The sequence below is a fragment of the Leptonychotes weddellii genome, chromosome 9 (assembly GCF_054177405.1).
Source record: "Leptonychotes weddellii isolate Sample4059 chromosome 9, ASM5417740v2, whole genome shotgun sequence".
Classification (NCBI taxonomy): Eukaryota; Metazoa; Chordata; class Mammalia; order Carnivora; family Phocidae; genus Leptonychotes; species Leptonychotes weddellii.
The window spans coordinates 2854551-2867888 of NC_138377.1; the positions used below are offsets into that span (position 1 = coordinate 2854551).

Consider the following 13338-nt stretch of genomic DNA (forward strand, 5'->3'; position numbering starts at 1 on the left):
CGTGAGCGCAAGCGCGTGCGGCGGCAAGTAAGGACCCCCTTGCCTCTCGGGCCTCCTTCCAGGACCCCGCCCGGCTCGGCTTCTCGGTTTTTCTCCCGACCCCACATCTCCACCGTGAGTGTGTGCGTGCATGTGTACACTCCTGGGCACCCTCACCGTCCCCGTTACCTATTCCTTGCCCTCCCGCGCCCCTGCCGGCGTCGGGTCCTTCCAGCCACCCTTCCCCCCAGGGTCACTATGGGGACGCGGGGGAGAGATTTGTGTTTAATTCCTGCCGCTATTCAGAGGAGAGAGAGAGAAAAAAATAAAGGGACCAAAGGCAACCCGAAAGCAGTTTACTTCAAGCTTTTATTATGGTAGCGTAAAAGAAGTTTATATACAGAGTATTTCCAGCAAAACACTCAAAAATGGCCTTCGAATCAGGGGCTTCCCACTTCCTGGCCCCACAGTCGGCAGCTCTGCCGAGGAGACCCCCTCACTCGGGGTCTCCAGGCTCTCCCCCCTTATCTCTCTTCCCGCGGACTCCTCCACCCACACCCCGTTTCCCAGGAGCCCGGGCCTCTTCCTTCTCCCTGGGGCGCTGCGAACCTCACCAGTGCCTCTCAAGCCGGCTTCCTCTGGTCCCGAAACAGTACCCCCAACCGCCCTCTTTCACCCCCTTTATGGCGGTCTCCTCACGGAAACCCAGAGTACTTTCCCTCTCTCGTTTTAGGCGCTGCTGCAAGCCCCCCTGCAGTTCAGAACCAGCTCGTGGTCAAGACCAGTTAGAGACAGCTCGTCATCAGCAGTGGGGCTCGTGAGCACCCAAAATAAGGGGGGGAAACAACCCTGCCCACCCTTCCCCATCCCAAGCCCCCACCCCCAACTCAGGGACAAGAAATAGACACAAAAGCAGCGGGGCATCCCCTCCCTGCGAACGACAGGTGTGTAGGGTGCCAGGCAACTAGGGCGAGCGGCAGGCGCTGCTGGAGCCCAGCTGCGCTCAGGGTGCGCGGGCGTGGCCGAAGTCTCTCTGCGCCTGGCTGAAGGCACACTGGCTCTTCTCTCTGCGGAGGGGGCGTGAGAGAGGCAGGGGCCTCTGCGGGGACACGTGGGGGGAGGGGAGGACCCAGGCAAGGGTGGCATCGCATCCACACTCAGAAAGGGATTTCGAGCCAGCCAGGCAGGTACAGGTGAGGGACAGTCACAGCAACAGAGTCCAGGGAGGCGAGGGAGAATTTTCAGGTGGCTTGGCTGAGGGCCCAGACTCAGCCAGCGATCCCGGCTCAGCACAGCTGTGTCATTGGGCCCTCCGCAAACCTGACTTGTTTGGGGGGCGTTTGCACGTGGGCTTCGAAGGCTCGAAGACATCGCCCGCCAAGTTCAGTCAACTGCCCACTGATTGTTTACACTCGACGTGGCTGAGCGCCGTGCAGCTGCTCATCATAGCGCTCCAGCCAGGTGCGCAGCTCAGACACCTGGTAGCCGTCGGGGCCGCGGCCGCCCTGGTACATAATAGTGCCATTCTGGATGACGTAGAGGCGCTCGAAGTAGGCCCCATAGGCCGAGCTGCTGGAGTTGGCCATGGTGTCCAGGACAAGAGAGCAGCTGGGCGCTCCTTGCTGCAGTACCTGTGCCGCGCTGACCCGGTCCTCCAGGCTTCGGTGCTGCGGGATGCTGTAGGGGGAGTCTGTGGTGACCCAGCCGTCCGAGGGGTGAGCTTCCTCGATGTAGATGATGAGGAAGTCGACGTCGCGCTGGTACTTAGTGACCAGGCGGTGGAAGGCGCTCATGCGCGCCATGAACGGTGGTCAGGTGCAGCTGCCGAAATTGAGAACCAGCGGGCGGTTCCCTCTCGCGTAGTCAAGGATGTGCTGGTTCTGGAAGCCATTGGGCAGGACCACCTCGGAGTTGGGAGCTGGACCGCCCTCATGCGCCTGCTTGAAGAAATCCAACTTCTGGCCGTGCCACACGGCCTTCAGCGACGCCAGGGTGCACAGGCGGTTGTCATCGGACACGCAGACAGGCGGGTCGTCCGGGGGCACCTCCTCGCCATCACTGTCGAGCTCCACTGCGGGTTCGGGCTGACCCCGGCGGCGGCGGCCCAGGAAATGCTTGCGGATGCACAGGAAGTCGAGGAGCCAGAGCATGAAGGCGGTGCCGAGGAAGCGCGGGAAGAGCACGAGGCACGAGGCCGTCTGGGCGCAGAGCCTCAGGGAGTGAAGCAGCAGGGAGCGGAGCATGGTGGCTGCAGCCCCCGAAGCCCCCTGGGACCCGCTACCTTCTCCCACCACCAACCGCGGGGCGGCCTGGCGAGGCATCTGGGCTTTGGCTGTGCGGGGAGCTCGATTTATAGCCGAGGCTTCAATTGGCGGGAGACTCCACCTCCGCGCCGGGCCCGCCCCCTTGCAACTTGAGCCCGGAGGGATCACCCGGCGGCGCGGCCAATGCTTTAGAAATCACGGGCCGAGGGCGGGCTCAGGCGGCCGGGGGCGGGGCGGCCCGGCCGGGGGCCGGCGGGGGCGGGGCCGGGCCCCCGAAGCCCGCTCTCGGGGGGCGGGGGACCCCGGTCGCCGCTGCCACCCGGGACGGGGAGCTGGACCAGGGACCCAGGCGTCCGCCGGGGAGATCCGCCAGCTCCAGCTGGCGCGAGCGCTGCGCGCGGCCTCGGTCCTGGCGGCCCGCCTCCGGCCCGCGCCCCTCTCGCCGCGCACCTGAGCGGAGCTCCCCGGCGGCCGCCGCGCCGCGCCGCGCCGGAGCTCCGGTTCGCTTCCCGCGCGCCGCCGCCAACGCCGCCCCCGCCGCTGCTGCTCGTGCGGGGCCGCTGCCCAGGTGCCGCGGGAGCCCGGGTCCGCGGCCGCCGCTTTGCTGGCCCCGGCTCCCGCCCCGCCGGGGACGCGGACCCGCGAGGAGGCAACTTTGGGCCCCCGCCGCCTTCCCCGTTCGCCCGCGGGCGCCGCTCGCCTCCCGGAGCCCGCCCGCCCGCTCGCCTCCCGCGCGCGCTCACACTCGCGCCTCGCACACGGCCGCCCCCCGCACCGCCCCGCCACGCACACCGCGCTCGGCGCCCCCCGCCGCTGCCCCGCGCCGCCGCGTGCCGTCCCGGCCGCGCCCGCCCCGTCCCATCTCGTCCCTGTTCGGCGCTGCTCTTCTCGGGTCAGCGGCCTCCGGGGCGCAGCAGGGAGGTGCGGAGGGCAGGGCCCGAGGGCCGGCTAGCGCCCGGCGCCGGAGACGGGGAGGGCTGGGGAAAGCGGCGCCGTGCCTGCGCCCCAGCCGACCCGGGAGCGCTTCGGGCGCGGGGCGCCGCGGGCGCGGGGCGCGGGGCAGCGGGCGTGGGGCGGCGGCGGCCCCGGCGGCTCTCCCACTAGGGGTAGCTGTTGCCTGAACGCCGAAGCGCTCCCCTCTCGCCGCGCTCCTCGCCCGGCGCAGCCCCGGTCGCCGGGCGCACCCGTCCCGTGCGTCCCCGGACGTTGCTCTCTGCCCCGGGAACGTCGAGACTGGAGCGCCCGAGCTGAGCCACCTTCGCCGACCCCGAGCGCTGCGGCTCGACTCACCGCGGAGGCGCCCGGACGCGTCAAGTGCGTACTTTCAACCGGGAATGTGTGTTGAGGCTTTTAGGGGTGCGGGGCAACTCCCCAACTCCGTGGGGCCCTGGTCGGCCCCGCCGCCGAGCCAGAGACCAACTGATTCCTCGCTGCGCCCGGCGCTCGGCCGGCGACTCGTGCTCAGGGATGGCGGGGCGGGGAAGTGTCTTGACCTGGGGTCCCCGAAGCTGAGAGCAAGCCCCGCTTCGCCTTGGCCCGCCTTGCCCTCCGGGGCGAGGCCTGGGCCCGGTCTCAAGCGATTTGTACCCGGCCTGGGGAGTCGAGCCTCCCCGTACGCCCTCGCAGTAGCGGGGGCTTCTCTGGGGCGGCGGCGGCCGAGTCCCGGGGCCACCGCCGCCTGCGTCCCGTGCGCTGCGCGCCTCGGGGACCAGCCGCCTAACTTCTTCCCGGGACGGAGACAGCGCTCGCGCCGGTGGCCGAGGTGGGAGCTCGCTCGCTGGGCTGGATGGGGCGAGGGCGAATCGCTCCCAGCGGCGGCGGCGGAGGCGGCGACGGTGGCGGAGGCGACGGTGACGGAACAAGTCCGAAGAAGTCAACTGCCCGGCAAGGAGCCCCCACCCAGGACCCAGCGGGACCCCGCGGGCCGGGGCGTACACGCCCCGCCTTGGGCGGAGGTCCTCCCCTCCAGTTTTAGCGGCCCTGGCGGGACCCTTTGCCCCATAAGCTTCCGGTTGGAGCTGTGGCTCCAGCAGGTCAAGACCCAGAGCGGAAGGTGGGGGCCGCTTGAATGTAGCCCCCTTTCTCTTTCTCCCAGCCTGGCGATTTCTCTGCTGTCGGAGCAGGGATGTTGGGGCTGCACAGCCCAGAAACTCCTGGCCTGGAGGAAAGCCAGCCTGGTCCCAGCTCTTCTCAGCCTCCAGACACTGCCCCTCACCACCCTGGCTAGGGGTCATTCAGGTGGGTTAGGGAATTCTCCCTGAGCCAAACCTGGCTGGGGGAGGGGGGACGGGTCCCACTTGTCTGCCCCCCTCTTCCCCAGGGCACCTCTGAGTTAGTAAATTGTTTCCTTTCTTTGCCTTGCTCCCCCCTTTGGGGGAGTGTGTGGGTTGAGGAGCCTCCTGCTTGGCAAGTCTCTGAGAGGAGGTTTGGGGCTCTGGTTTGCCCCTCCTGGGCAGGGGCAAGGGGAATGCCAACTTTTGTTGGCAAGATTTTCAAGCCCTGATTCCTTGGTTTCTTGCCGGGGGGCGGGGGGGTGCCAGTCTAGGACCTGTGCCCTGCCCCCACCCCCGCAGAAGCTGGGACAGGGCCATGGGGCAGCCCTCCCCCATCCCATATTTGAGTTTCAGAAAATGAGAAAGCCACTTTGGGCTGGGAGAGCCCTTTGTGCTGCCTGGGATCTGGTGGTGGAGCTGGTGGGTGTGTGGAAGGAGTAGTCTGGGGCACATGGGATACGGGTCCTTTTGGTCCCCTCACCAGCCGGCCCTCCCAGCCGCCCTGACCCCGCACCCCATTCAGCCCCAGGGAGGCTCTGGAGAGCAGCACTTGTCCCTAGGGCTGTCACTGCTCTGGGGGCTCTGCTTGTTTCCTGGGCTGATAGGCTGCATTCCATACCTCAGGATTCCAGAACATTGGGCAAGGTGCTCAGACCTGTCTGGCTCCCAGAGCCGCTTGTGCAGGTGAGGACAGACCCCAGGTCCAGGCATTTGGAAGCCAGGCCCAGGCTTGGCAACTTTTACTCCATCCCTCTCTTCTCCCTCTCCTAAATCCTCTCGCCTCCCTGAGAGTCCATGCTCCACCTTCCTTCCCTCTCCCCAGGGCAGAACACCAGCTCGCCTTGGACCTGGCCCTTCCTACCAGCTGCTCATCCTGTCCTGACCTGTCCTGGGGGTCAGCAGTGAGAGTCTGGCTCCGAGGCCCAGAGGCCTGGCCCCAGTGGGCCTGGCAGGCTCTGCGCTGGGGTCACCAGGCTTGGAGCTGGGGCTGTTCCCCAAGCCTCTGTGGCTGGCTTGGCCTGCCCCCCTTCCTGCCTGCCCTCTCACAGCTCCAGCAGGGGGCGGGCGGGGGAAAGAAAAGGAAGGACAAGTTGAACTGGGTCCATCTGGTGTCCAGGAGCAACTTGGAAGGGGGTGGGGGGAGGGGACAGGCGATGAGGGCTTGGCTCAGCCAAGGGAGGGTTGGGTGGCCTTCTTGCTTCCCAGGCCATTCTCACGGGGCTGTCTCCCCGGGGGAGGGAGGGCCTGGGGGTGGGGGTTTGCCCAGGCTCTGACCCCTCCCCCACAGTGCCCTATGTGGGGCTTGGTGGGCGGATGGGCACAGCCTTTGCTTTTCTCCTGGTGAGCAACTCCCAGTGACCAGGGAGATGGCTGCTGAGACTTCCCACGGGAGCAGGCTGGGCCACGCGGCAGGAGGGCCTCCTAAAGCCCCGGGAGGAGGTGGGCCAGCCTGCACACCTGGCCAAAAGTGTCCGAGAACTAGCTGAGCCCTTGCCCAGCCTCATGGTGACTCAGCTGCCGGGGTCTCAGCCCTCCTTGGCCACCGACCCTTCGTCTTCCTTTCCATTGGCTTCTGGGAATTCCCACGTGCTGTCCTGTCTCAGTCTCCCCTCATGCTCCCTCCTGGCGGCTCTCCTTCCCCTCCTGCTCTACCCCTTCACTTCTGCCCGTGTTCAGCCTGACCCACCCTCACAGGGAGCTGGGACCTCCCTTGTCCTCCCTGCCCTCCTGTGTCCTCCACCCTCGGCCTTCCCCTCCTGCTGAGCCTCAGGAGGGGTGCGCTTCACCTCCGTCTCCGTCCCTGCTGCTGCTCAGGCTCCCCCTGAGGACAGATCCCAGCTGGGATCCTGCATGGGGACCTGCTCCCGGAACCCAGGAGAAGCCCAATAAAACCTTCGTGAAATGAGTGAATGAGTATGGTGTGGACTTACTGGAAACTTGTTTCAGGAGGATTCCAAGGTATGTCATTCTGCCCTTTTGCCTACTGGCGGCAGTGAGCGAGGTAGGGCGGGTAGGCAGTCAGGGCCCAGGGAGGCCTTGCGGGACCTGCAGAGCACAGTCTTTGGGACGTGTCCGTGGGCATGCTGTCTAAGTCATCCTCCCATCCTCTGGCCACTGGGTCAGTCCGTTTCCCTTCTTGGGGTGAGTAGGCCATCCCGTGGGGACCTGGGCCTGCCATCACTGTGCTCACACATGTCATTTACTTCAAGAATGACTTCTTTCCCAACTTCCTTCATCTCTTCGGACTCCAGTTTGGCTGGGCTAGACAGGGGAGCGGTGGCTGAGGGCTCACTGATCTGCTCTTAGAGGGGTCCTTAAGACAGCAGCTGTCCACACTTCCTCAGGCCCCCGCTGTCCCCCTCCCGGGGGTTGGAGGTAGGACGGGGAGAGCTGGTGGAGTTCCCCCGGTGGCTGGACAGTTTGGGAGCCAGGCCCTGAGAGCTCCGCAGGGCCCCAGGGCCTGGATGGAGCAGGGGTTTGGGTGGCATTCCAGGGTTAGAGGCCCAGGACTCCTGGCCAAGGGGGGGAGAAAGCCCTGGAGGTGACAACCAGGCCACCTGCTGTCTGACCTGGGCATGTCCCATCCCTCCTCTCGGGCCTCATCGGCACTGCAAGAGGATTGGGTGGCTACTTCCCAATGCCTTCCCTGTGCTGGCTCTCCACAGCTCCAGAAGGTTCTAGTAAGTTTTATAGGACCTGCCCTGCCCATGCATGCTGCTCTGGGGCTGGTGAGACCCACACTGGAGGACGGAAGGCATCTCTGGCCTTGTTACTTGCCCCCAGCTTTTCTTTCACCTGCCCCGCCCCTGCCACAGCTCTGGGCCCTCACGTTTGTACCCCGCCCCCCAATCCCTGGGCACCAGTGTTCCTGCCATGACTGCAGCTCCAACTGAGCATCCGCCATGCTCCCTCATGCACGGCCAGGCCCCTCCAGAGGGGGAGCCGGTGCCTGCCAGAGGTCCTGTATGGATGCCCGGGGCCTTCCTGGGGCCAGAGGGGTGCTGGGTCACCCGCGTGGGGGGCGGCCCCTCCGCGGTTCCCTGAGGCGATCGGCTGTGCCCATTTCTGACCCTCTCTGGAAAAAGGTGAGGGATAATCAGCCAGCTGAGAGACACCCCAAGTCCCTTTGCTTCTCTGAGCCTCCATTTTCTCAACTGAGAGGGGAGCCTGAGTCATGAACGCGTCGTGTGTGTGGGGCCATGCCAGGTGTATGCGTGCGTGTGTGCGTGCGTGCGTGTGTGCGTGTCTGCTTATTTGTTCTCAACCTTGATCCAAATTGCATTTCAAGCCTCTTGTGGGAAACCACGGGATCCCAGGGCTACCACAAGTGAGAAGAAAAGGTGAAAATAAGAGGAAGGGTCCGCTTCCCCCTGGGGACACAGAGCCACCTGAGCGTCCCCCACACGGGCCTGGGACCCGTGGCAGATCTTACCCAGTGCTAAACGCGGCGTGGTTACGGTTCCCAGCGTGCAAAGGCTAAAAATGGCCCTCCGGCTCTGCCAAGTGTGCTGGGCGCATGTGGCGGAGCTGGTCGCAATCCCAGCAGCGCTGCTTCTGCGGCGGGCCAGCCTTCGGCTCCGAGTCCCGGGATCATTGGGGCGCGGACGCCCCAGGGCCGTGTGCCAGGGCCCGGAGAGGGGACCATGGCTTGCGGGCGGGGCGGGAGCAGCTCGGAGAGGAGAGGGGCCCTGGGGCGGCGTGGCCAGGCCACGGACCAGTGTGCCCGCGGGTGATGCTGCTTCAGGCTGAGAGTGTCCTCCTGAACCTTTTGTTCTTTTGGGGCCCGCCCCGAAGCCCTGGTCCAAGCCAGGCTCCCACGGCGGCCCTGGGCACACAGAGTGAGCCCCCCCCAGCCTGGCCGGGGGGCCCGGGGAGGGGAAGGCTTGCTCAGGGAGGGGGTGCTCTGGGTCTCCCTCCACACGCAGGCACAGACAGCTCCTCATCTTCCATCGGACCTTCTAGAGCAGGTGAAGGACACAAAAGGCAGGAAAGGCTACGTTCCCATGGCTCTGTCTGCACACTCCCTCTGCCACAGCCAAGCTGTGTGATCTCGAGCAAGTTACCGGAACTCTCTGTGCCTCCATCTCAGTGATCTGTGAAATGGGCAGAGCTTTCAGCCCTGACTCGCAGAAGAGTTGTTGCCCTGGGATCGAGCCCGGTGCATGGGGATGCTCTGTAAATAAGAGTGACAGGCGGCACCGAGCCCACCACACGCCCGGACACTGTGCACTGTCAGAACCGCTCCTGGGGATGGCCGGGAGCTCCTGCTCTGGGCCACTTCAGGGGCCTGTGTCCAGTTCGGTCCACTCCTTCCCCACAAAAGGTCCTGCTGGAACGCTGCCTGGACACAGCGGTGTCATTAAGGTGGGGTTTCCTCCTCACAGAAGCCCATCTCTGTGAAGCTTTTTGGCCCCCGGACGCCTCCCTGTCCCAGTAATTGTGTTTTGATAGGGCCTTTTAGGTTTGCACATGGCAGAAGCTCAGTTCAAACTCGAGCTAAGAAGGAATTTACTGGCTCTAGACAGTGACAAAATCCAGGCGAAGCTACGCCTTCAGGCACAGCTGTGTCCAGGTGCTCAACAGCGGCTGCCAGGGCCCTGCCTCCCCGGGCTCTCAGCTTGCGTCTCTGGTGCTTCACTGTCAGGCGGGGTTCTCTTTGTTCTCAGGGGGCACACAGGGGCTGGAGAAGCAGCAGTCAACTGTGCGTGACTGCTTTTCCTTTGCTGCGTCTGGTCGATCTGGTGGAAGGGGGTGGCAGCAGTCTAGCTCTAGCAAGGGTGAAGTTCACATGCACTGCCGGAGTCAGGATGCCATGGGCCATGGTGGGGGGGGTGACCACATGGCTCCCACCAAGAAAGGCCCCATGTTTCCTCCTCCTCCAGCTGCAGAAACTGGCCTCATCCTTCAGGAACTGGCATGCCTGTCCCCTCCTCCTTACTTTCCAAAATACCCAGATCAGAGTCCTCTGGTTACCTGTGTACCCCTCACTGACCACGGGCTCCCTGAGCGCAGGCTGGGCCCGACTCACCTGTCTGCCAGGCCCGCACACCGCAGGGTCGTGTCCCAGGAGAGCTTCTGGCTCTGTGCCCACTCCCAGTGTGGCCTCTCTGAGCCTTGTTGCTTGAGGGGGTACACAGATGTGTGTCAGAGCGGGTGGTCTTACCTGGTGAGTTAGGGACTCTGTCAGCCATCTGTTGCCAGGGTAATGCTGGGTAACAAGTCACTGCACAGCGATATGTGCTTGTTGGTCACATGCTGTGGGATCTGCTGGCCTGGGCTTAGGCAGCCTGCTGATCTTGCCCGGCTCCTGGCGTGCCCGGTTGTCGGCTGGTGTTGGCTGATCTTGCCGGGCTCCTGGCGTGCCCAGTTGTCGGCTGGTGTTGGCTGAGCGAGGATGGCCCCCATGGGGATGGCCGCGGCTCGGCTCTGCTCCACGTGTTTCACCCTCTGGCCGGCTTGCCCGTGCCGGCTCCGGTGGGAATGGCAGGGGCACAGAAAAACACAGCCCCCATGCACGACGAGCTTGAGGGAAGTCGCCACTCACTGCGTGCCTGCTCACATCCCCTTGGCTCAGGGAAGTCATGGGGGAGGCACTACAGAGCTCTTGGCATGGCACAGGGCACAGGAAGGTGTGAAGAAGTGCCTGCCACAGGGACAGAGTAGGACTGGAACCTGGGGCCCCTGGCAGGGGATGCACGCCCACCCCTGCCCTCCTGGTGTCCGTGCCCATGCTGGACCAGAGCCCGGCCTGTCGGACGGGGAAGCCCTGTCATGAGGGATGACGTTTTCCTGTGGGGTGTCAGGTTCTCCCTTGCCCCTCCCTGCTCACAGCCCAGCGCTGGAGGACTGCCGGCTCCAGGGACAGGGAGGGAGGTACATCATCTGTTGTCCAAATGGCACTGCGGGCTACTCAGCCCACAGTGCACTTGACAAGTCCTTTGGGGAACGCTCCGGCCCTTCTGGGCTTCTGTCCTCACCTATGTGATGGGGATGGGCTTGGTGAGTTGTGAAGGAGCTTCCAGGCCAGGGCTTGGGGTCAGGGGGTCTTGGGGACAAAGAAAGAGAGAAAGAAGAGTCTGGGAGGCAGGCCTAGTCCCTGCCTCTAACATTTGCCTCTTTCCAGAAGCTTCTACAGGCTCCCTTTAGTGGGGGTGGGGAGTGCAGGGGTGCAGGAGTTGGGTGTGTGATCTCCTGTGACTCTGAGGACCCTACCATTCACCTGTCAGCTGGCCTGCTGGGTAAGTCCTGCGGGGTGCTTTATCTGGAACAGAAGCCTGTTATGGTTAAGCCATTTGGATTGAGGGGCGGAAGGGGACAGGCAGAATACCCCCAAGGCTCCCTGCAGGACGTTCCCATGGGGTCAGCCCATGAGCATCCTCACCTAATGTCCTGTGGTGCCTAGGGGAGCCTGCTTCTTGCCCGGAAGGCTTGGGACTGAGACCAAGAATTGCTCCTGGGGTGCCATGGGGGCCTGGGGGTGGGCCTCGGGTAGCTTGGCCTTGCTGGGCCCTTCCAGGCTTAAGCTGAGGAGCCGATGAGTCCGCGATTCTGGGGCATAGGCTCTAGGAACTCTGGGAACTGCTCCCCAAGACCTCAGGCCTGCCATGGGTCACCACTGGACGTGGGTGGTCAGCAGGTGGGCCTCTTTGCAGACCCCAGGGGAGGGACTGGAAGCCCAGGCTAGCCCGATCTAGCCATAGGAGGCTGTGGTCACTGATGCCTGTGGCGGTGAGCAATGACCAAGATGGAGACAGAGATGCCAGACCTCGGACCAGGACAGATTCTGAAAGGGGCAGGCTGGGAAGTGTTTGGACAGGTGCAGTGGGAGTGTGTTGGGGCAAAGGCCAGAAGAAGAAGAAGCATGTGCACGTGTGGGGAAGCCAAGTCCTCCCCCACTTTCTTCTTCCCTCCCCCACTCTCCCCTCCCCTCCCCCTCCCTTTCCCCTCTTTCTCTCATTCCCTCCTCTCCCTCCTCCTCCCCCTCCTCCCCTTCACACCTGCCCCTCCCTCCCTCCCCCTCCCCTTCTCTCCTCTCTCCACCCTTCTCCCTTCCTCCTTCCTCCTCCTTTCCTCCCCTCTGTATCTCCTTCACACCTGCCCCCTCCCTCCCTTCTTCACTCTGCAAGGGACCCCCTGTGCCCACAACCATGCTCCCCCAGGGCTGGCTCTGTGGGTTAGCAGATGCTCACAGCAATGCCTGTGCACCTTTACGGCACGAGAATCCTGTGACCATCATGCGCCCAGCTGTCACTGAAAGAGGGAGTGTCTGGTGGAGACAGCCCGGAATTGCCCTGGGTACCTCGGCCCGGCAGGTGGGCTCAGTGACCGCCTCACTCTGGGGAGACAGGAGTGCCCCTGCCCAGCAACTGGACGGGAGGGCAGATGAGTGTCTTCTGAGGTTGGGGCTGGAGGTCACAGGCATGTCCCGATCTCTTGGAGCAGCCCAGCCGTCCTCTGTGCCAGGATGGATAAGGTCACCTCCCCGAGACCCTGTTCGGAGCCCACTGCTGGGGCCATGCCCTCCTCGATGGGCAGCCCCGGGCTCTAGCCTGGCTGATGGTGGCCTCAGAGGGATTCTCGGGGCACCTCTGTCCTCAAGAAGGGCTCTTTGGAGAGGAAAAAAGAACACATTTCAACACCTCCAGATTCTGAAAATGGATTTCTCCCAGGGAAACAGAGACTCAGAGCATGTTCTCTTCCCTGAGAGAGAGCCAGGAAAGCAGCGGGGGAGGGGGTGGGGGAGGGGAGAGAGGTCTCAGGGAGGAGGAGGATCATGGGAACCAGGGCGAGTCAGAGACCTGGATGCAAATCCTACTGGTCGCCCACTGGCTGTATGACCCGGGCACAGGACTTCACCTCTCTGGCCTCAGTTTGCCTTTCTGTTCAATGGGGTAACTCTTCCTGCTTCATAAGGGAGGTCTTGAGGATGTGACGTGGATAAAACAGTTCTTGGTCTTCATCCCTTTTTCAGGATGAAAGCTTTCTGAGTTGGGGATGATGGTGTAATTCTGAAGGACATCTCAAAGCCCCAGAAGGACCCATAGTGCTGGGTACTCTGGGTCTGACCACGGAGCCCAAGTCCTTGCTGTGTGGCCTCGGTGAACTGATCAGCCTTCCCTGGGCTCAGGTTTCCTCTCTGTAAACTGGGAGCAACTTGGAGGTTGCTGGGGGGTCAGCAAGGATGTGGGTGCAGTTCTAGGCACAGTGTCTGCTCCTGGGGGTGCTCTGAGTGGTTGCGGGAAGGGCATCTCTAGGGGGAGGCGGGGCCTGTCTGTCCTGGGCGTTCCCTGGCTTCAGCCCATCCCTCTTTCCCTCGCTGGTCCCGTGGGGCAAGGCCACCTCGTTGCCCCGTCCGGTTGGCACAACTTTGGGGCTGCCTCCTTGGGGTGGTCTTCCCAGATGCCTGGTCAGCCTGCATGGCCTCCTGGCTTCAGCTGGCCTCACCATGTAGTGTGTCTGGGGACTTCGTAGCTGCCTCCTGCCGGGCCTCCTCGTCTCTGACCTCACCTCCTCCTCTCCATCATCTAGAGTCATGTTTGCAGAGCTGCTCTCTGCTCAGGATACCGCCCTGCCATGCAACTGCGTACTGCTTCTGAATAACATCCAAACCACTTGACCTGGCCTCTGGGGGGGCCCCTCCCCGCTTCCCTTTGCAGCTCCACCTCCTGCCCCTGCCCACCACCAGCCAGACAGCCCACCATGGAAACATCATAGCAGTGACTCCGCCGAGTGCCAGGCACCTGCCTCCTTACGGGCCTGCGAGGAGGTGGGATGGAGGCCATCAGCCTCTCAATGGGGAGCCAACCAAGTCTCAGGGAGAC

General features: G+C 63.9%; 1 protein-coding gene across 1 annotated transcript; it reads right to left on the reverse strand.

The window, feature by feature from the left end:
* Positions 1 to 330: 330 nt before the first annotated feature.
* On the reverse strand, positions 331 to 2446 carry DIO3 (iodothyronine deiodinase 3). Its single transcript, XM_006752453.3, has one exon. The coding sequence runs from the start codon at positions 2298 to 2300 to the stop codon at positions 1386 to 1388; it is 915 nt and encodes a 304-aa protein (XP_006752516.2). The 5' UTR covers positions 2301 to 2446; the 3' UTR covers positions 331 to 1385.
* Between the last annotated feature and the right edge of the window lie 10892 nt (positions 2447 to 13338).